This window comes from Aricia agestis, chromosome Z (genome assembly GCF_905147365.1).
Source record: "Aricia agestis chromosome Z, ilAriAges1.1, whole genome shotgun sequence".
Taxonomy (NCBI): Eukaryota; Metazoa; Arthropoda; class Insecta; order Lepidoptera; family Lycaenidae; genus Aricia; species Aricia agestis.
The window spans coordinates 38,203,864-38,225,891 of NC_056428.1; the positions used below are offsets into that span (position 1 = coordinate 38,203,864).

General features: G+C 35.8%; 1 protein-coding gene across 3 annotated transcripts in view; it reads left to right on the forward strand.

The window, feature by feature from the left end:
* Positions 1–22,028, forward strand: part of LOC121738731 (serine/threonine-protein kinase tricornered) — a 45,264-nt gene that overhangs the window by 18,608 nt on the left and 4,628 nt on the right. For 2 of the 3 annotated variants that reach the window (XM_042130957.1, XM_042130958.1), the window contains exons 3-8: positions 4,720–4,852; positions 8,054–8,201; positions 10,429–10,539; positions 10,907–11,148; positions 11,922–12,061; positions 13,066–13,249. In XM_042130957.1, the coding sequence (XP_041986891.1) occupies positions 4,731–4,852; positions 8,054–8,201; positions 10,429–10,539; positions 10,907–11,148; positions 11,922–12,061; positions 13,066–13,249 (947 nt within the window). In that variant the 5' untranslated portion in view covers positions 4,720–4,730. The remainder of the gene's footprint in view (positions 1–4,719; positions 4,853–8,053; positions 8,202–10,428; positions 10,540–10,906; positions 11,149–11,921; positions 12,062–13,065; positions 13,250–22,028) is intronic. The other variant, XM_042130959.1, reaches the window with a different exon arrangement.

Genomic DNA, 22,028 nt, shown 5'->3' on the forward strand with positions numbered 1-22,028 from the left:
AAAGTATTCTCATATCATATGTATTTAAAGTATTTAATTAAATAAGGATTAATGCCGTATTGGTTAAAATCTCTTCGAAAATTAGCCATTATTTTGTAGTAAAAAGTAAATGACAAAAAAATGTTAGGGTGATGCCCAACGAGCGTAATTTCGCAGAATTTCTGCCGCGTAAAATATATTTTTTCATACAAATCATGACTCACAAAATTACGCTCGTGTGAATCAAACAGGATTTTTGTATGAAAGTAAATGCAGCAGAATTTCTGTCAATTAATAGCTGTCTCAGCAGAATTTCTGCCAGCCGAAATTCTGCGACTCACAACTCACAAATTACGCTCGTTTGGCTTTACCCTTATTGTGGGATATCCATAAAAGATAGACATTTTATACGATTGCGAAGTTTTCTATAGACCTTTTCATTGCGTACAATTATACTTAGTACATTATCTATATATTAACTAGCTATTTGACCGAGCTTTGCTCGGTATTCGATAAAACACGAATAAAATGACGAAACAGGAGTAGCAGTTTCACGGAATTTCCAGTAATCAAAACTGTTGTGGCTATATTTTTCAACTAAAATTTTCCTTTTCACGGAATTATAAAAATAGACATTGTTTCAGCCTATATAATCAGTGTGTGATTAGACAATGTAACATGCGTAATTAAATAATTTTGTAGGGTTAGGTTAGTATAACTGCCCTAGTAGGGTTGCCAGGTGAAAGGTAGGATTTTCTGAAAAATTTAAATCACTTAAAACTAGATAGGTACCAGTTACTGTAGTACCGACTTTTCTCAAAATACCGGACGTTGTTCTTTGAATTTCTAAAATTTTACCCCGAAGGGGGTGAAATAGGGGTTAAAAGTTTGACTGAAAGTTTGACTGAAAGTCCGTCATTTCTTAAGTTAGAAACACGAAACTTTTTTTTCGACTACTGATTATTAAAAATGAATGGATACGTATTTAAGCGTTTCTGGAAATTCTACCCCTAAGGGGTTGAAAGCTAGTATGAAAAACCTATTGATTGAAAATAAATAAATACGTTAAAAAGAAATAAATTGGCCTTTTACCCTTTGGATAAGTAACCATAAAAAATAGGAACATTATCCATCTTTGTTATAATACTATGCTAACGCGGACGAAGTCGCGAGCAACAGCTAGTAATGCATATAATATTTTAGGTAGTAGGTAAAGATATATTATACAGTAGGCAGTAGGTATAAAGTTTAAACTTAAAATACAATTTTGTATTCGCAAAAAAATAATCTGAGAAGCTTTCAAAAGCGTTGTTCAAATTGATTTTTATATTTTACATAGGGGATGCGTTATGCATGACTGATGCATTAACTTTTTCATTGGACGCGTACACAATATATAACTAAGTTTTTCAGTTAAAAGCGAAAGCTATATACATAAAAGTCTAGTTGCTTATATTTTTAGCGTGGGCGATAATATGATTGCGGTAGGTTAGTCCTGGAAAAAGTTACTAGGTCATGGCGTTTAAAACATAGCAGGTCTTGTAAGGTTTTAGCATCCCTATTCCCTACTTTCTTTGTGTAGTGGTATAATGAGCTTAACCCTAGTGAACTACTCTTCTTGAGAGTTACTTTCGAACTACTCGTACGCTTTAAAGGCGCTTCGGATTGTAAAACTATTTTTTCCAAAACTGAAAGTGTTTTTTTTTGGTTGGAATGGTTTCTTTAATAATACACAAAAAATAATCAGATTCAAAATGTTTTCACTTTTTAAGTGAATATATACCATAACCCTTACGAAAACTTATAAATTTTACAGTGATTCATAACAAGATCCTTCAAAGCAAATAATGCAGTCTAACCATATTTTTTTTTCCTGGATATAAATTAGTAAGTATGAGAACAATAAATCCAGGAATCCGAGGAATCCAGGTGAAAGTGGTCCTATGGTTTCACCCCAAAATCCCAAGTCCATATTATACTGGAGTGCTATGACAATATAATAATATGATATTCCTTCTTCACGCATTTTGGACGACTTTAACTGGTCGCTCTACGTCATACGTGGTCTCTACCTCAATTCCCTACGTGGTTCTTGGATGACCCGTAACTGATGATCATGTGCTGAGTAGACGACGTTTAAATGATATTCAATGTGTTATTGTTTGTGTTTGTCCGGGGCAAACAATGTGTCGGGCCTGTAAGCCGCGAACGTGTGGTAAACTCTGTCGAGAAGACCGGGACAAGATCGCTTGTTTTGTTACGAATATCGTTTTCGATGTCCACTCTGTGTGCAGGTCATTAAGGATTTATTCTTTTTTGCTATTTTACCCTTGTTATTTGTAAAATGCAATTTGCAATTTCACTGCCCGATTGTGACAGAAGAGTTATGTTTTTTGAAAGCATGTAGGCTGTATGTATACCTAGTTCTGACAGTGACACTGGGTTTATCAAAATCGATGGCGTATTTAAACCTAAAAAGGTTTATTATTAAATAACAGTTTTATTTGTTTAGCATCTATTTTACCTCCGCATCCTCGACCATCTTTTAATATTTTTTTTGTGGCGTTGCGTCGGTCTGTAGAGCTATTCAAACGCTCTAATTTTATCTTCCTACATAATATTATATCTTTGATGAATATTATACATTTTCTCATAAAAGTATGATTTCATGGAAATCCTAGATGTTACAACTTGTTGCTCGCACAAGCTAATCCCAAAGGTACTTGTCAAAAAGATTGTTCTATATTATCTCTCATGGTTCAAGTTCAATTTGATGAAATAGTTCATTTAAAGATTCAGAGATGTTTTTGAAAAATTGCAGGCTCATTTAATTACGAGAGTATTGAGACAGACTTGCAGTACATTGTGCTGATCTTCATGTTTTTGGTAGCAATATTTATAGTCTGTTTCAAGCATGTATGAATATAGTCTGTTTTAAGAATTAAGACTGCCGTAGCCCGTATCGAAGTAAGCTATAGCCTTTGAAACGATATAATCGGTAAATCCTCATTTAAAACTCTGTATAATATTAAAGAGTTATTTAATGTGGTTAATATCCTCTATCGAGAGCGGGCTTTGTGTTATTAAGTACGTATTACGTACAAAGAAGCTCGCACAATAGTTACCTTTCCTTCGAAATCAGTACTACAGGTTCTCTACATTATTGTTACAGTCCATGTAATCGATGGGTTTGTTTTGTAATCAGCTGTGTGGTAGGTCATTGCTTTTCAGCGTCTCTTAGATCTATGCATACCTACTAGGTTTTTGAACACGCCTTTATAAGCTTGGGCTGTATTTATGTAACGGAATCTTTGAGCACGATTTCTACCTATCTTCAGTACCTAGTCTAATTAATTCGAAACCTTGCATACGTATTAACAGCCAATGAATATGAAAAAATTTTTAAAATAAAAAAAATAAAATAAAAAAGTAAAGCGTATTTTTTTAGTTTTTTAAAACATTATAATTATTTCTGCCTAAAGTTTTAATAGTCTACAAGGTTTGTGTACAGATTTTGTACGTGGGAGAGCCATGCTTCGGCACGAATGGGCCGGCTCGACCGGAGAAATACCACGTCCTCACAGAAAACCGGCGTGAAACAGCGCTTGCGCTGTGTTTCGCCGAGTGAGTGAGTTTACCGGAGGCCCAATCCCCTACCCTATTCCCTTCCATACCCTCCCCTATTCCCTTCCCTACCCTCCCCTATTCCCTATTAAAAGGCCGGCAACGCACCTGCAGCTCTCTGATGCTGCGAGTGTCCATGGGCGACGGAAGTTGCTTTCCATCAGGTGACCCGTTTGCTCGTTTGCCCCCTTCTATCATAAAAAAAAAAAAAACAGATTCTGTTATTTATTTTATTATCTCATAGCTCGTTGACTTGATTTTTTTTCTTACTTTTTGTGGCATAAAGTTGACAAGCGGCACGGTGTATTTTCTGGCCGGTGTTTACACAGTGTTAATTTCAACTTTTCATCTTCCGAGTCTTACTCGCTCCTTTGTCCCGTCGATCGTCATTCCCACGCCGATTGTGAAATCTGAGAATTACGCATATAATTTGTATTTCATATTTTATATTTATTGTATAAATAGCGGTGAGAAATTGTCTTACCTAAGCCCGACCTTAATGTTTTTCAGAGAAAATTATTTTCGGAAGTGTTAATAATATATGTCACGTGTTTATAAATATTAATTACTGGCCAAAAGGACGAGTAAAACCTAAGATTATGTAAGCGATATATTGCTCTGATATAATTGAACGGCGTGCGGGGTGCATGCGGCCGACGTCATAACGCACCGGCAGACCAGCAAGGGCAGGCAAGCCGCTCGGTCCGGACCCTTAACCGCCCCGAACTTTATACGCCATACTCCCCCCAGTCGACTGGTGTTCCAAAACCTCCTTTTCGGAAGTCGGTTAAAAATCGCGGTGTTAAACAACGCTAATATGAAAATCGAGGCGGGCTGCAAAACGTGCTTATACTAATTATGGTTTCAGATGCTACATTTAGTATGCAATTAGCTCTCGTATAGTTCTGTATAATGTCGTTAGGCTGGATCAAGTCGTGCTTCAAAGGGGAGCCGGAGTCACCTCATGCTTCCACTCGGGAGGATGTCCCGTACCTCCGACCAGAGTACCTAACGGACGTAACGACCAACTTGACGGTTGAAGGTTGTTCACCGAGTGTTCCAATATTGAAATCGTTGGTGATGTTGAGGTTTTAACTTTTCTTATTTTTTTTTCAGGGGTGCTGGAGATGACGGGCTCTGACAACATCCGCTTCAGCGGCCACACCCTCGACAAGGCCACCAAGGCGAAGGTGACCCTCGAGAACTTCTATACGAATCTCATTACACAGCACTATGAGAGGAAACAGAGGTGAGTCAACTTTTCTCAGAACACGATCGTGGCTTTTCGGCTGGCGCGACTTCTCTTATAACCATTTTATTGGAACAATAAGATGTTTTTAAATAATAAAAAAGTTTAAATAAGGCCATGCTTAAAATTAGTTTCTATTCCTTTTTGATCAAACGTAAACTTAACGTTTTAACGGTGCACTAAAATGGTACAATTATTTCGGCGAGTCTCAATGTTTTGATTACAATAAAGATGTATTGAAACGGAGTAGAACATATATGTGACGTCACGTGCCTACGCACAAACAAGATGCAACAGGTTGTCAAAGTTTTATAGCACCAGGCTGTGAAAACCTTTACCTACTTAGTACTTAGGTATTCACACACGTCAGCTATAATGTATTGCACATGACATACAGTGTTAACATAACTTTAAATTATGGGAGCATAATAATACAGTGTAAAAATATAATTAATAGCTATTCTCGTGTCTTGATCATGAGGAATGTAGGGAAAGATGTAAGTAATGAGATGTTTCGTACTATGTATATTATACTTTACTTTTGGTAGCCCGATTTCCATGCATTTTCAAATCTTTTATAACCAATATATTGCTTCAAAACGAATATAATATTATTTTATCACAGTAAAATGATTAAAAATTGTTTTTAATTAAATAACATTAAATTTTACAACCTGATTGAGAGCTGCAACACCTACGCAGCTTTGATTTTATGTAGGCTCCCCTGTAATAAGTTTACCGTTTCCAACTACTGTATTAATAACTATCAAGTCAATCGATAGTTGTTGTAGTAAAATTGTTATAAAATTTATTACGAGAAAATTTTGTGTGCATTAATATATCCATAGACAAAGGAAAATCCAACACTTTCTTAGAAAACCTTCATCTAATATGTACACTGTAGAGTGTATCAACATTAGAAAACCCTCTACTAATATGTAGATATTAATACAGGGTTTTCTAGTGTCGTCCCTGGGAATCCGCGAATTTTTAAGTTCTTAACTCTGTTAACGGTCTTTATATTATGGTAGACGACTAAGTGGCCACCCGATCAGGAATAAAATGAAAATTGAGCGTTAAGCGTATCAGCTAAATTGTGCGATATGCGAACGTAGTTCACTTAATTCCAACGACGCGACGTCTGCAGTTGTTGCGGTCCCTCGACATTTTAAATATTTTGAGTCTTAAGATTTGAGGCCGTACACATTTGCATTTAGACTAGTGGTCTTCATGCAAAGTCGTACGGCTGCACTCAGAGACAAGATTTTAGCGTAACCTCCTGGATACATATTCAGTCAAAGTCAGTTTGAAATTAAAGTTAAGTAATCATTAAATGTCACTGAGTGCGGGCGTGAAGGGCCGAGCAGAGATGTAATCGATATTAAATATAATATGCTTGTATGTCCAGTAGTGAGGATTTAAATGCATTTACAGGAAGGGCGCCCAAACGTTGGTAATCCTAATTCCAAGAAGAGGTTTTAGTGCCGAGTGAGGCGCTACGACCATTAAGAGATCTAATAGTTGTTGGTATAATAATATTATTATTAAACGAGATTTTGCCCGCGGCTTCGCTCGCGTTAAGAAGTATTATTATATACAAACTTTCATCCCCTATTTTAACCCCTTGGAGGTGGAATTGATCAAAATCCTTTCTTAGCGAATGCCTACGTCATAACATCTACCTGCATGCCAAATTTCAGCCCGATCCGTCCAGTGGTTTGGGCTGTGCGTTGATAGATCACTATGTCAATCAGTCAGTCAGCTTTGAGTTTTATATATATTACACAAAAGACAAAACTTTACAAACCTCAAAGAAGAGAGCGTATTCCCCCTCAAAAGGCCGGCAACGTGTACGGTGCAACTCATCTGATGTTGCGATGGGCGACAGTAGTTGCTTTCCATCAAGTGATCCGTTTGATCGTTTGTCCCCTGATTTTATTTAAAAAAATCGAACTATAAACACCTCTTTTTGGGAAGTTGTTTCAAAATAATATTTTTCGTAAACGCGATCCATCTGTCTTCATTTTTGACGACAACATTGGCTCAATGGTTGAACGCATCAAGCCGAGAGTTGCGCGTTCGAATCCCACCGACGGAACAAAATGTTCCTGGGTCAGGTTTCTCTATGTTCCTAATACTGCACATTTTTCGAATTTTGCCGACCGATCTGGTGCTTTACCTACTCTTCTATCTCTTCTAATATATAAAATTCTCGTGTCACAGTGTTTGTGCGCTAACTCGTCGAAAACGGCTCAACCGATTTTAATGAAATTTGGTACATTCCTTAGGCCTGAGAATGGGTTTTTATTAGATTTTATTATGTACTTCTTATATTGATACTAGAAATAATTTATATGGCAAAACAACGTTTGCCGGGTCTGCTAGTTTATTTATACGGTTGTAATTCCTCGGTGGTTAGACTTTGTTCCAGGTAAATCCTTCCTCTCATATTTCCCTATTCCCTATTAAAAGGCCGGCAACGCACCTGCAGCTCTTCTGATGCTGCGAGTGTCTATGGGCGACGGAAGTTGCTTTCCATCAGGTGACCCGTTTGCTCGTTTGCCCCCTTATATCATAAATAAAAAAAAATATTAATAAATTATAATTGAACATTATTTTTTTTATGAAATAAGGGGGCAAACGAGCAAACGGGTCACCTGATGGAAAGCAACTTCCGTCGCCCATGGGCATTCGCAGCATCAGAAGAGCTGCAAGTGCGTTGCCGGCCTTTTAAGAGGGAATAGGGTAATAGGGGAGGGTAGGGAAGGGAAGGGAATAGTTGAGGGTAGGGAAGGGAATAGGGTAGGGGTTAGGGGATTGGGCCTCCGGTAAACTCACTCACTCGGCGAAACACAGCGCAAGCGCTGTTTCACGCCGGTTTTCTGTGAGAACGTGGTATTTATCCGGTCGAGCCGGCCCATTCGTGCCGAAGCATGGCTCTCCCACGTATAGAATTATAAATATAAAACTCTTGAATATTTCCCGCTACCGAGAATTTGCTTTCGCATCCAAAGGGTAAAAAACGGCTCTATTGCTGTGACTTCGCTGTAGGTGGGTCGCCGGGTAGAGGTATATTCCCATCCGTCTTTAACCAAGCTTCTTAACTTAACATTTTTAAGTTATTGTTACATGTATATTGCGGATGCCAAGTATAATAACAATCACTGTAAAAAACATTATATTCTTTTTCAAATTGTGCAGGCTGGAGAAATTGGAGGAGTCGCTCAAAGATGAAAGCTTAACAGAGAGCCAGAAGCAAGAGAAGAGACAGCAACATGCGCAAAAAGAAACAGAGTTTCTGAGGCTCAAGCGCTCCAGACTCGGCGTTGAAGACTTCGAACCGCTAAAAGTGAGTACCTACCAAGTAAATGCCTTGCTCTCTTTCCTAGGAAAATCTCTCCTAGCTCAGAGTATTCGAGGGCGGAGACGCACTGTTAGTAGATAAAGGAACATTTGTTGTGTTAGACAGAGACAGTGTAGAGACAAAGACGATACTAGGAGTACTCTTTTTTTAAGAGTACGTCTAGTATCGTCTTTGGTCCTACAAGGTCACGGTTTTTGGTCTTGTTAATGTAGTAATCAATGCATTCGAATGTTGGAGAGCAAATTAAATAATTTGTTGAGCCTGTAAATTGTTTTAAAACAATTGATGTAATCCCTTATTGAAATAAATAATTGTCATGTTATTTGCGTTCAGATTATGTCGAAATGGGTCGATATTTTCCATTCATACTTATTGTTAATTATAAAATGTCTTTCCTAGATATTCTGTTTGCCAGCTTTCAAATATGGAGAATTAGTGTACTGTTTACTTATTGCGGTATTTCTCTGCGTCGCGATCAATAGTATTTTATAAAACTTGCTTTAAAGTAATATATTAAACCACAATTTAAACAAAACCAAATCATATTACGCAGAGATGAACACAATATTGAATATTATTTTAAATGTTGCGTGGGAAGTAAATTATTGCATTCCATATCGATATTATAAGGACTCAATTTAATAATTTGTTTCAATAGCCTCTCTATCAGAATGAGTACTTCATTTGGATGAAACTTTTTGATCGTTAAACTCCTATGGCATTGAAATAATACAGTGTTTTTTGATTAGCTTTCTGATATCAAATCCGGAGCCATCCGTTTTCACTGTAAACTCTAAAGTAATAAGATCGCGAATACACGGATTATTTAATCAGAACAGAATTATACTCTCCGATAAAAATAGTCATATTCAGTATTTACATTTAATCACACTGGGATCATTCCTTCGCTCAATATACGATTGAATTTTTTAATTGTTTTTACATCGTGCTTTTAGTGCATTTAAAGACTTTTATTTGATAGCCACTCGCGTATCACCTACGGTTTTAAAATATTCCTAGGGTTGAATAGGTCGTTTTTAACACGCTTTTATATGCTTGAGCTGTATGCATGTAACGGAATCTTTGAGCACGATTTCTACATATCACCAGTAGTCTAATTCATTCTCAACTTTATATACGTATTAAAAAAATAAAATAAAAAAGGGTGTCTTTTTAGGTTATCCTACTAATATTATAAAGGCGAAAGTTTGTTTGGATGTATGGATGTGTGGATGTATGGATGTTTGTTACTCTTTCACGCAAAAACTACTGAACAGATCTTAATGAAACTTTACAATAATATAGCTTAAACATCAGAATAACATATAGGCTACAATTTTAACCGACTTTCAAAATGGGGGAGGTGTTATGTTCGTTTTCTTATGTTCAACGATTACTCCGTCGTTTGTTAACCGACTTTCAAAATTTTTCTTTTTGTATATAGGGTATCATCCCAATTTGGTATTATATTCACAAAAGTGGTGATCTGATGAAGGATGCATAAGTAATCGAGGGAACTCCTCAAAATTTATATGGAAACATGTGGTGACTTCGGTTTCGTGAGAAGTATTCTAAGCATATGCTACCAACAAGTAAGATTTTGCATCGAGGTATACCTGGTATACCGTGTTTCGGAAGGTGCTGAGAGAACTCCTGATTCTTTATAGATACAAGTTTGGGAGTTTCGGCGTTGTTTTAAGAACGGAAAGCATATGCTACTATGCAAACTACATTCATCATCATCATCACTACCAATATAATGACCCTGTTATTGGTACTTTTCATACTCTTTTAGATCGAGACTCGAGTTTGTCAAGCGATAATTGAAAAAAATCTATACTTAATATTGCTTGAGAGTATGTTTGCTTGAAAGCGCTAATCTCAGGAACTACTGGTCCGATTTAAAAACTTATTTCAGTGTTAGATAGCTAATTTATCGAGTAAGACTATAGGCTATATATTATCACGCTAAGACTAATACGACCGAAGAAACTCAGGAAAATGTGGGGAAAACGGGGGAAATATTAGAAATTACGAACTACTGGAGCCTTTTTTATGGCAACATTTGGCACAGATATAGAGTAAACCAAGTGAAGGGAGTAGGGACATACTAAGAGCTATTTTTTATGGGAAAATGTACGGTTTTCGTAAAATTCCTAATTTACGCGTGCGAAGCCGCGCGGGACATCTAGTTTAAACTATTTTTTTGCAGGTTATCGGTCGAGGCGCTTTCGGGGAGGTACGCTTGGTGCAGAAAAAAGACACGGGCCACGTCTACGCCATGAAAATATTAAGGAAAGCTGACATGTTGGAGAAGGAACAGGTATGATTCCGTCGTATTGTCTGTGTTACTAGAACCTTGTGAACTAGGTATTGTCTATAGACCATTAAGTACAGGTTATAAAGAGTTTAAATACTTTTAATAACTTTTATTGATAAATAATAATCTCATGATGACTATTTAAGGACTCTTCACTCTATCATTGTTTAACACCTCCATCGTGGGTATCGCAGACACAATAGATTTTCAAGACTGCCGCTTGGAGATTGATGGGTTAAAACATTTGTAGAAAAATCAGTTTTTCGACCTTTTTTAACCAGGCTGCTCTGTATCAATCTGGTCTTTGTCATCACTCATCAATCGCATCTGTCAGACGTCAAGAACTTAAAAACCCCCATACAACTTTCAGGTAGCCCACGTGAGAGCCGAAAGAGACATCCTAGTGGAAGCCGACCACCAATGGGTGGTGAAGATGTACTATAGCTTCCAAGATCCCATGAACCTCTACCTCATCATGGAATTCCTGCCCGGTGGTGACATGATGATGCTTCTCATGAAGAAAGACACCCTCAGCGAGGAGTGCGCTCAGTTCTACGTAGCGGAGACGGCGCTAGCTATAGACAGTATACATAAACTTGGATTTATACACAGGTATGTATAATGTATATCTATATATTAATACGTGAGCCAAAAACTTTGTATCCCTTTTGACGAAAAATGGGGAAACGTAGGTGAATGAAATTTTTCACAGTTATGGTTTATATGGTGAAGGAGTGCATCGAGCTAATATTATTTTGAAATTATGCTTTTATCATACATTTTTTTAACAAATAAAACATTACATACACTACAACACACACACTAGGAAAAATGACAGATTTTTGAGTGACAAGCCTATACATACGAATTGTACTCTTTTATTTGACAACAAGGTGACAAATTGAAAATGGATTATAGTTTTTTTTATTGAATCTTAGATACTATTAGACAATGCTTACATACTTAGGTCGAAATTCGACCATTGGGCGATCTCTAGTATGTATAAATCCACTCTATTATATGTGCGTCTTTGTGTCGCTCATAGATCCCATCTGTTGTGTAAACGAACGGATCCACAATTCTCATGCCTCGAATGTCTGCTGCCCGCACGTAACACATTAGATAGTTTTCTGAGAAAAAACTATAGAGATCGCAGCTCTTGGTCAGGGTAAAATAGAATCTTATAACCTAGGGTGATTCAGCTTTGGTATGTGTTTAATCACATAGTAATTAGTATTGAACTTAAAAATTAGCGCAATGATGAGCAAGCACTTTTTCTACGTAATAAACAAGAACAAATAAAAACGTTACGTACGCATAGTTTACATTTTTTTATTAGTAAGACCCGTAGTGCTTAATTGTAATCAATTTTCTTCAATTTCCAGAGACATAAAACCTGACAACCTGCTGCTGGACGCACGTGGTCACATCAAGCTCAGCGACTTCGGTCTCTGCACGGGCCTGAAGAAGAGTCACCGCACCGACTTCTACCGCGACCTGTCCAGGGCGACGCCTTCTGACTTCAGTGAGTCATTTTACCACCTTAATAATATACAGGGTGTAACAAAACTAAGTAATAATACTTTAGGGTGTGTATTTGTCCCTTATACGGGTGTAACAAAACTAAGTGATAATTTTAGGTGTGTGAAAGTAGCAGCGTCGAGAGACCAAATTTTTTTTCTTTGTTTCATGCATTTTGTATGGGGAAACTCGTGATGCTCGGGCCCTTGCCCATACAAAAGTGAAATAACTATTTGGTCTTTCAGTGCTGCTACTTTCACAGTGAATTCTATACAATGAACACGTACACGGGCTAAAGTATTATCACTTAGTTTTGTTACACCCCGTATAGAGTTGGACTGTGAAAGTAACAGCGCTAAAAGAGCAAATTTTTTATTTACATGGGCAAGCGCCCCAGCCAAGGGAATTCGCCCATAATGAAGTAAAAAAAGTTACACTTTCAGCGCTGCTATTTTGACAGTGAACTCAATACAGGGGACTCATACACACCCTAAAGTATTAATCACTTTGTTTTGTTACATTCTGTATTTATTTTAGGCTATATTCTCTTAAAGTAGCCTAAAGAGGTTGGCTAGACGTCACACTTTAAAGTTTGTAGCTCATAACGGATAACAGGATTCGCTAACCTACTCTTTGCCTGCAAATCAACGTTGGAAACTGAAAAAAGCTAAAAACAAGAGACAATTAAATTTAACAAAATTGTGTTTGTTACTGTATTATTTTCTGTCTCGACGTTTTGACTATATCAATAAATGGCTATGCATCTTCAATTCTGATGAATCTGAACCTTTCGTTTTATTTAAATTGTGTATAAGATATACTCACAATTCATATTAATTGTTATTATTCTTATTTTCTTTATAAATTTCTACTAAAGTTTCTTCAACATTAAACTCTTCATTTATTTACCATTTCACACTCTTTGTTCAATAACTTTATATTAATTTAACGTTATTTTTTGTTTCATATTAACTCATGATGACTTTAAATCTGTAATACCGATTACAGATTTCTTTTCAGTATCCACTACATCGTCTGCCATGGACTCTAAGAGACGCGCTGAATCGTGGAAGAGAAATAGGCGAGCCCTGGCATACTCCACCGTTGGCACACCTGACTACATTGCACCTGAAGTCTTCCTGCAGACCGGATATGGACCGCAGGCGGATTGGTGGAGCCTTGGCGTTATCATGTACGTATGAGATAGCTGGCGATAGTTTTAAGGCTCCTCCAAACAGGCTCGTTATTATATAGGTCGATAATAACGAGCGACGAGATAGTCCCGATTCACACATCTGCGTTTTTATCGTCCGATATTCTTTACGAGAGAGTGCCGATATTATCGCAGGTGTGTGTACGGTCGTTTGTGTCCTGATACAAAACATTCTAGAACTCATATTGGAATATCGCAGGACGGAGAAACGCAACGTCCTACTTCCATTTCGGCGTTATTATTGCAGCAGTGTGTAACTAAATGACCATTCTATAACAAAATGTACTGAAATACATATATCGCAATAACGCATGCGATATTATCGACCGATAATAACGCGCCTGTGTGCCTTTAAGGTCTCTTTATAATATATTATTAAGGTCTGGCCGAGAAGAATTGCGACGCGACGACTTGTGTTGCTTTCACGCACCAATTTAATTTTCGATTCGTTTCCTTGCGTTGTAAATTATTTCTATTGGGGGTTTTAAAGAAAAACCAGCCCAATAATGTTTAATTCACCAGTAACAGTGCTTATAGTTTATATATATATATATGCAAAAGTTTTTTATGTCACTTTGTTATGTTTTTTTTTAATCGACAACGAGGCCAAAGGTATATAGCAGCCTATGTTTGTTCCGCAAAACGTTTTTCATGTCTAAAAATTTGTTTCAAATCAGCGCAATTTTGAGTTTGTGCGTGAGAGACTAAGGGCCTGTTTCACCACTTCCTGATAAGGTTATCCACCAATTAACTTGACAGATCAAGTATGGAAAATCTGTCAAAAAAGTTGTGAATAGGCACTTTATCAGAAATTGGTGAAACAGGCCCTAAGTGAAATCCTATAATCAAATACTTACATAATATTAATGTGTGGTCGTTTTTCATTTCTATTTTTTTGCTAGTTTATTTTAAACGTATTTCGCATTCATCGTCATATTTTATTTGTTACTGCTTTGCAAAATAAATGTCATAGCGACTTATTTTCCTTTTGTTTGTACTGCTTCAAGAATATTCACAACATTAGCGATCAAATGAAACTAGATTATACTCTAGTTGCTAGCGACTACATCAAAGCTTTACCTTTGTAACAAAATGCTTTGCGACGTCGAATTTAATTTCATGCTACGCTTCTTTAAATGTAAACAATTAAGCATTAAAATGTCAACAAGAACATCCACTTTTATGATTGTGTGTCTATTTTTTACTCAAGTATTTTTTTTACCATTCGTCCACTTTTCTTTAATACTGTATGTATGTTTGTCCATTGGTAAGCCCGTCTAAAGTCCACCCATAAAAATGTATATTGTGTATGTATGACTGTATGGTCATAAACCAACCAACCAACCAACCTTATTGGCATAACTGTCGTATTTTGGTGTACACGTATGAAACATACGCCAATCAAAAGAGAAGATGTTTACAAACAACAAATACTCTTTGACAAAATGTCGTAAATAATATACTTTCTGAGTTATTTCAGTTTGAAAACGTAAAATAAATAACATTTTAGATACATTTAAGATACAACCTGAAATATTTCAAAAAGTATAACATTTACGACATTTTGTCAAAGAGTATATTTTGTTTGTAATTATTTTCTCTGTCGATTGGCGTATGTTTCATAGGTGTACACCAAAATACGTCATTTTAAGTACTTGAAACTTATTAAGTATGCCACGCTCCATACAAAAAAGTTCGAACTGTTTTGAAAGCGTGCAGCAAACAGCCCTTTGATATAACATATCTCTAACCTCCACACATAGACCTGCTTAGTTAATTAATTATTCACAGTGTTAATTATTACGAACTAACCTGATACGTCTATTGTGATATACCTTTGACGTAGCTCGAAAGCGACTGTATATAAAGGGTATGTTATACAACATATAGAGAGTATGTAAGCAAGATAAGGTTAGTGCATTGCATTAGGGTGGTGTTACATCTATCAAAGATATTGTTCTTAAACGCAATGAAATGATTTTTTTTACATAAGCCTTCTATTGTCTGTCATACTCTTAATTAAAGGTTAATCATAATTAAATGACTCTGAGTGCGGCAGCAAATGTGCAGTCGAAAACAGATCAGAACGATAAATGAGTTTTACCAACCGCCAACATCTAGTGATTAATATCTTTATGAAATAAAGAGTCAGGATACAGAAGAAGGAGACTCGAAAAAAGTTTGATAAAGACTTAATTAAAAGTTCTCTTTATTTTGGGTTCGATAGTATTATATTATACTCCTATTTCCCATTATTTTATTTTTAACTGCCTAAAGTGTCCCACTGCTGGGCAAAGGCCTACCCTCTTTCTTTCTAAAGTTCACGATCCTGTGATGTTGCTGGCCACTCTTTATCGAACCCATCTAGCTCGTCGCGCCACCTTTTTTGGGTCAGCCTCTGTTATGCCAACCAGTCGGGAGCCACTCCGAAACTAGACGCGCCCACCTCTCCGGGTGCATACGGGAGACGTTGGGACCAGCTCCACTTCGAGCTAGCTGCCTGCTTTCCCTTTAATAAAAATAATATTTGGATTCTTCCTTTTTGACACAACACATAATTAAGTGCTAATTTTATCTGAAGGATATTTGTTTACATCGCATTTTTCCATCAATATGCGTAAAATTTTGCCTGCTAAAATAATTAGATGATTGAGATATCGGGCCTAAGATGTAATACCACCTTTATGCTGTAAAGGCTAGTGTACACTATTATATATTCTGTGGTAAAGGCTGTACAGTAATTCCATTTTGTCACCAAGGTGTTTGATGGACGCGCTTTGTTCACCGGATTGGAATCTCTATTGCGGTACTAAGTAAATTGATTTTAGTTCAAAGTCTAAGCTTAGAATATTCTGGACTTGACGTAATGGACTATAATACAAATACAAATATACTTTATTGTGCACAAAAGTTACAGTTAAACTTAAAGATAAACAACAATATTCATAAATCAGACATGTACACAAAGGCGGCCTTATTACTTTGAAGCAATTTCTTCCAGGCATGTGTATATGTGTAATAATTATGTGGTCTAGATGTGCCCTTATAGTGCATTTGAAATATTATAGTTTTTACTTGACATTTTAAGTTATGCTAAGCGAAATACATTGCTTTTGTAATGAAGATTGTTTGTAGTCATATTAAAAGCTTTAATTAAAAGACGTAAAGCTATTGTAGTAATAAGCTTTAGAAATGATATAAAGCAATTTTGCTATTTCCATTTCTCATTGCTTCTGTGTTTTTGTGTGCTCATTGCAAGGTAGTGCAATTAGGTTCTATATTTAACACTTAGTGCTTTTGACATGCAATTAATATTTTACGGCCGTTCCCAATATTTGATCTATCTCTGGTTTTGCCCTATTAGAGATAGGAATAGCTCACATTAGATATTAGAATTGTGAGCTATTCCTATCTGTAGTAGGGCAAAACCAGAGATAGATCAAATATTGGGAACGGAAGTTAAGACGAATATCTAAGCAAATGACCTTGGACGTTTGACGCGGAGCGCCATCTGTTTATGAATCAATGTAGCAGTAGGAGGTGTAGGTTGCCAAGCTACGGTACTACATAATATTTCCGCTAGATGTAGCATTTAGCAATTTATTTTGCAGAGGTGGGCAGAGTAATAATAAACAGAGACTACTTGTTTCTTTTTTCGAATTAATTAAATAAAATAAATATGTACATAGAATACTTTTTTATTTTATCCCCTTTTAACCCGTATTTTATGTATGTCCCGTATTATATGTATCTCGAATACGGCTCAAACGATTTTCATGATATTTGGAGTGGGGGAGGTTTCAGGGGAGAAGACGCGGAGATGAATGTTTCATATTTTGCCACTGATATAGAAGTCTTTCAGCTTTTTCTACATTTTTCTTTCCCAGAATTCCTCATCACGATGGATTATTTCCGTTTTAACTGGAAAGTTTTTGCCAGACTATATACCAAAAATGCATTTTTTGCTTCTGGTTACATGAAGCTGGCCCTTTATTTGGTAGAACCATGCGTGGTTTTTATTTATTACAAAAAAATAAAAACCATATAGAAGTGCAATCCATATAGAAGTCTTTCAGCTTTTTCTCCATTTTTGTTTCCAAGAATTCCTCATCACGATAGATTATTTCCGTTTTAACTGGAATGTTTTTGGAAGACCATATACCAAAAATGCATTTTTTGCTTCTGGTTACATGAAGCTGGCCCTTTATTTGGTAGAACCATGCGTGGTTTTTATTTGTTACAAAAAAATAAAAACCATATAGAAGTGCAATCCATATAGAAGTCTTTCAGCTTTTTCTCCATTTTTGTTTCCCAGAATTCCTCATCATGATAGATTATTTCCGTTTTAACTGGAATGTTTTTGGAAGACCATATACCAAAAATGCATTTTTTGCTTCTGGTTACATGAAGCTGGCCCTGTATTTGGTAGAACCATGCGTGGTTTTTATTTATTTGTAACCCGCCTTTGGTTTTTTTTATAAAACGTTAATTGTTTATCATTTATGGCTTTTTCTACACCAACATTGTAACAACATTTTGGGCACTTTATTTCTACTATAGTGTCGTCATCTACAGTGCCATCTGGGGTTGCTCCAAAATATTGGACTTCCGGATATTGGACAGGACAGGAATTTTTGTATTCGAGTAAATTTGAGAATTATTAAGTTATTTTTTTTTCCTTTTGGGCAATGGGGCTTGTTGGCTTGAATGGTGGGGGACTAATTTTCTTTTTTCTGACTTTTTTTCATTTTTTCTTGTAACAGTCTCTGTTATATACTATGGGTCCCTAATAGGTATTTTTCTCGGATATCTAGGATCCACTAATTCTGGCAGCTGATTGTGCTGACAAAAAAAAATACTACTACTCCCTCCAGTCTGGCTTTTTGTTTTTAATATAATCAATAATTAATATTTACGTTAAAAGATAATAATAATATTTCTTACTGGACATTTGAATCCGTGTTATCATTAATCTGATGTAATGACTCTTCTAAATTTTGTCCTTCGGTTGCATCAATTTCAACTATCCTACCTTGGATCCTACAGGATTACAAAAATAAAAATTTTGTGAATAAAAACAATTTGAAAATCAATGCATTGTCTGATGCGTATACACATGAAGGTATATTAAATGATGATGAAATGTATTTTGCGCTGTAGCTAATAGTAAACAATATCGCGTAGCAACGGTCCGGCGCATTATAGCACGAAAGTAAATTTCGCTAGTCCCAAAAATGTTTTTGATGATTATTGATTACTTAAAAATTAAATACAATTCTAATATTTCCTTTAGTTTATCTTTTATATAGTGTGTGATTGTAGTAGTGCAAGTTATTGAATGATAGTAACTCAATAAGTGTAACAGATATTTGTTGAAAAACCCAGAAAAATTCATAATTTCGAAAAATGAAACTATAGAGTCAAAATAAGTGAATCGTGTTTTCCGTTAGGCAAGTATCAGATAAATATACAATCATTAAATAAATCTCAATTTCATTTGTGTTTCATCGTCTTCCGGGATCGTAATACTTATTAGAAAACACAGCAAAAAAAGGGAGCTCGGTCTTAATGCCAAATTACAGCTTTGTAAGTCCTATAGTCTTTGAGCAAGACTGCGGACAGACAGACAGACAGACGGACAGACCGAAATTATAAGGGTTCCTTGTTGACTACAGAACCCTAAAAAGTTCATTAAAAGTATTTTTTTAAAATTTTACGGCTTCCTTTAACAATACTGAACCTTCCCTGAAGCTATGGCATATTATCTCCATGTATGGCAAACATTTTTTAAACATCCTATAGTTATGTAGGTATAATAGTGTAACAGTAAAAAATAATTGTTTGAAGTCTCTGTGATAAACTATTCTGTACGCTATACATTTACGTAACAATTTACATTACAATGTCCGATAAATAATAAACTGTTGTAAAATATGCATCTGATGATCACATGATCATAATATTATTTTTCACTTTTTTCAAAATCGAAAAGTGCAAACTGTTAAAACTTAAAGCCGGTAAATTGTCAAAGTGAGACTAATCAAAAGAAGAGCACGCACTGCTTGTGCCGTGTGCGCGGAACGGCAACGCCGCGCTCCGTTGTACATATCTCGAGTTGACAACGACGCATTCTGTAACTAATTTACGCCTGTTAAATTTTATGAGCAAATGCTTTACTACATTTACTAGTGGAGTTTGATTTACAGTAGGCACTAAAGAGTTTGATGATAAAACTTCTATTTTGAAATACTGTTTATCGCAAATGGTTCGCGATCATCAAGATAAAAAATAAAGAAACATGTATGCAAAGATTCATTATAAACGGATTAGCTAAACCAAAAAAAAAACCCATCCTAAAATATACATCTTACGCGATTTAAAAATATATTTTCTGATAACTGAATAAAGATCACCAAAAATATCGTTCACGACAATATATTTCAAGATACACTTTCTAATTACACAAAACTTCTGTATTTCCCGATCTGTAATTTAGCTGTAAAACATCGCCAAAAAGACGTCTAAAACGCATTTTGCTTTACTATTCACCTTAAAGAGATTGTCAAAGAGGTACAAAAGATATATAAGTATCCTATTTTCTGCGGTGGATATACAGGGTGTAACAAAAATAAGTGATAATACTTTAGGGTATGTAGGTGTTCCTTGTAGAGAGTTCACTGTGAAAGTAGCAGCGCTGAAAGTTTGGTTTTTTTTTTCACTTTTTTTATGGGGAAACTCGTGACGCTCGGGCCCTTGCCCATACAAAAGTGACATTTTTTTTTGTCTTTCAGCGCTGCTACTTTCACAGTGAACTCTCTACAAGGAACACATACACACCCTAAAGTATTATCACTTATTTTTGTTACCCACTGTAGAGTGAATGACAGTTTGTTATCGTGATTTAGCTATGCCATATATAGAAATAAAATTATATGTTTTGTATAATTATGCAGACCTCCATTTATCTAAGCGAGCATTGCAAAGTGAGAGTAAATAAAAAATCTAATAACAGTGATAATATTATACAAATATTTATAATCGAAAGAATTGGATTAATTTTGATGAAATTTGGAGCCGACAAAAATATTTTTAATAGTGGGCAAATAAAAGTGTACGGTTCCGGTTTTAATTATTATTTATAGATTAAGAAAGCTGTAGTAGGTAATTAAGCTTTATCACCGCCCATTGACTCTCCTAACACCAGATCACATTCATGTGTAACTTTTAAGTGGTACTTACAAAATATAGGTACCCAAAATTGATTCAAACAAAAAAAATGAGATTTTTTATGCTGTGCATTTATATTATATAATAACAGCTGACCCGGCAAATGTTGTTTTGCCGTATAAATTATTTCTAGTATCAATATAAAAAGTAAATAGAAACCTACTCTCAGGCCTGAGCCTAACGAATGTACTGTATACAAAGTTTCATTAAAATCGGTTGAGCCGTTTTGGAGGAGTTCGCGCACAAACATTGTGACACGCAAATTTTATAATATATTAAGATCTTTTAGCGATTAAGCATGTAAATATCATTAACAAAATCAACCAGCGAAGGTAATAATACTATGTTTTTCATGCAATGTTTATTTATCGAAGAAATTATTTAAATTGGGTCACCCCAGTATTGATGCGAGTTGTAATTTTTCCAGTAACTTTGTCGGCCACGGCAACATTATTAAGTTTACATCGTAAAAATATCGCCGCTTACCCAATAAATATGATTTGCGTATGAGATATTTAAAGGTCAATAATATTATAAAATGCTCGAAACTAATTAATTATTATAAAATACTGTTTTCATAACGATTTAAATAAGACGACCTCTGTGGCTCAATTGGTTGACTGTGTGGCAGCTCAAGCCGGGGGTCGCTGGTTCGAATCCTGCCGGCGGAACAAAAAAATTTCAATGTTCCCGGGTCTGCATGTGTATTAAATATGTGTATGATATAATAAAAATCTTATATATATGTATAGTATAAAAGTATTAAATATATTTCCGTTGTCTGGTATCTGTAACACTAGTCCTTGAGGTACTTAGCACGGGGCCCGACTGACGTGGTGTGAAGCGTCCATATATATTATTATATTACTAGCTGTTGCCTGCGACTTCGTCCGAGTGGACATTAGTTTATAGTTATTCCCGACTCCCGTATATCGATTGAGTCGTTTACGCGCAAATCAGAAAAGTATATTGTGTGGGAATCGCACATTTTTCCGGGACAAAAAACATTCCTTGTCCCAGATTCAAATTAGTATCTCCAATCTCCATGCTAAATTTCATCAAAATAGATTAAATAGTTTAGGGGATAATCAAAAAAGTTTGTTGCGCGGGAACCGTACATTTTCCGGGACAAAATTAGTATTCCTTGTCCTTTCCCGAGACTCAAAGTATCTCCATACCAAATTCCATCAAAATAGATTGAATAGTTTACGCGCAAATCATTAAAGTATATTCTGCAGTAACCGTACATTTTTCCGGGACAAAATGTATCCTATGTTCTTTTTAGTGATGTCGTGACCACGCGAAATATAACGTTCCGCGCAGCTTCGCCCGCGTAAATTAGATATTTCACAGACAAATTAATCCACAAAAAATTGCCTACGATCCTTCACGTGGTCTACTTCTAATCTATGCCAAATAACAGAAAAATTGCTCCAGTAGTTCGTGAGATAAGCCTTTTCAAATAATTTCCCCCGTTTTTTTCCACATTTTCCTCTATTTCTTCGCTCCTATTAGTCTTAGCGTGATAAAA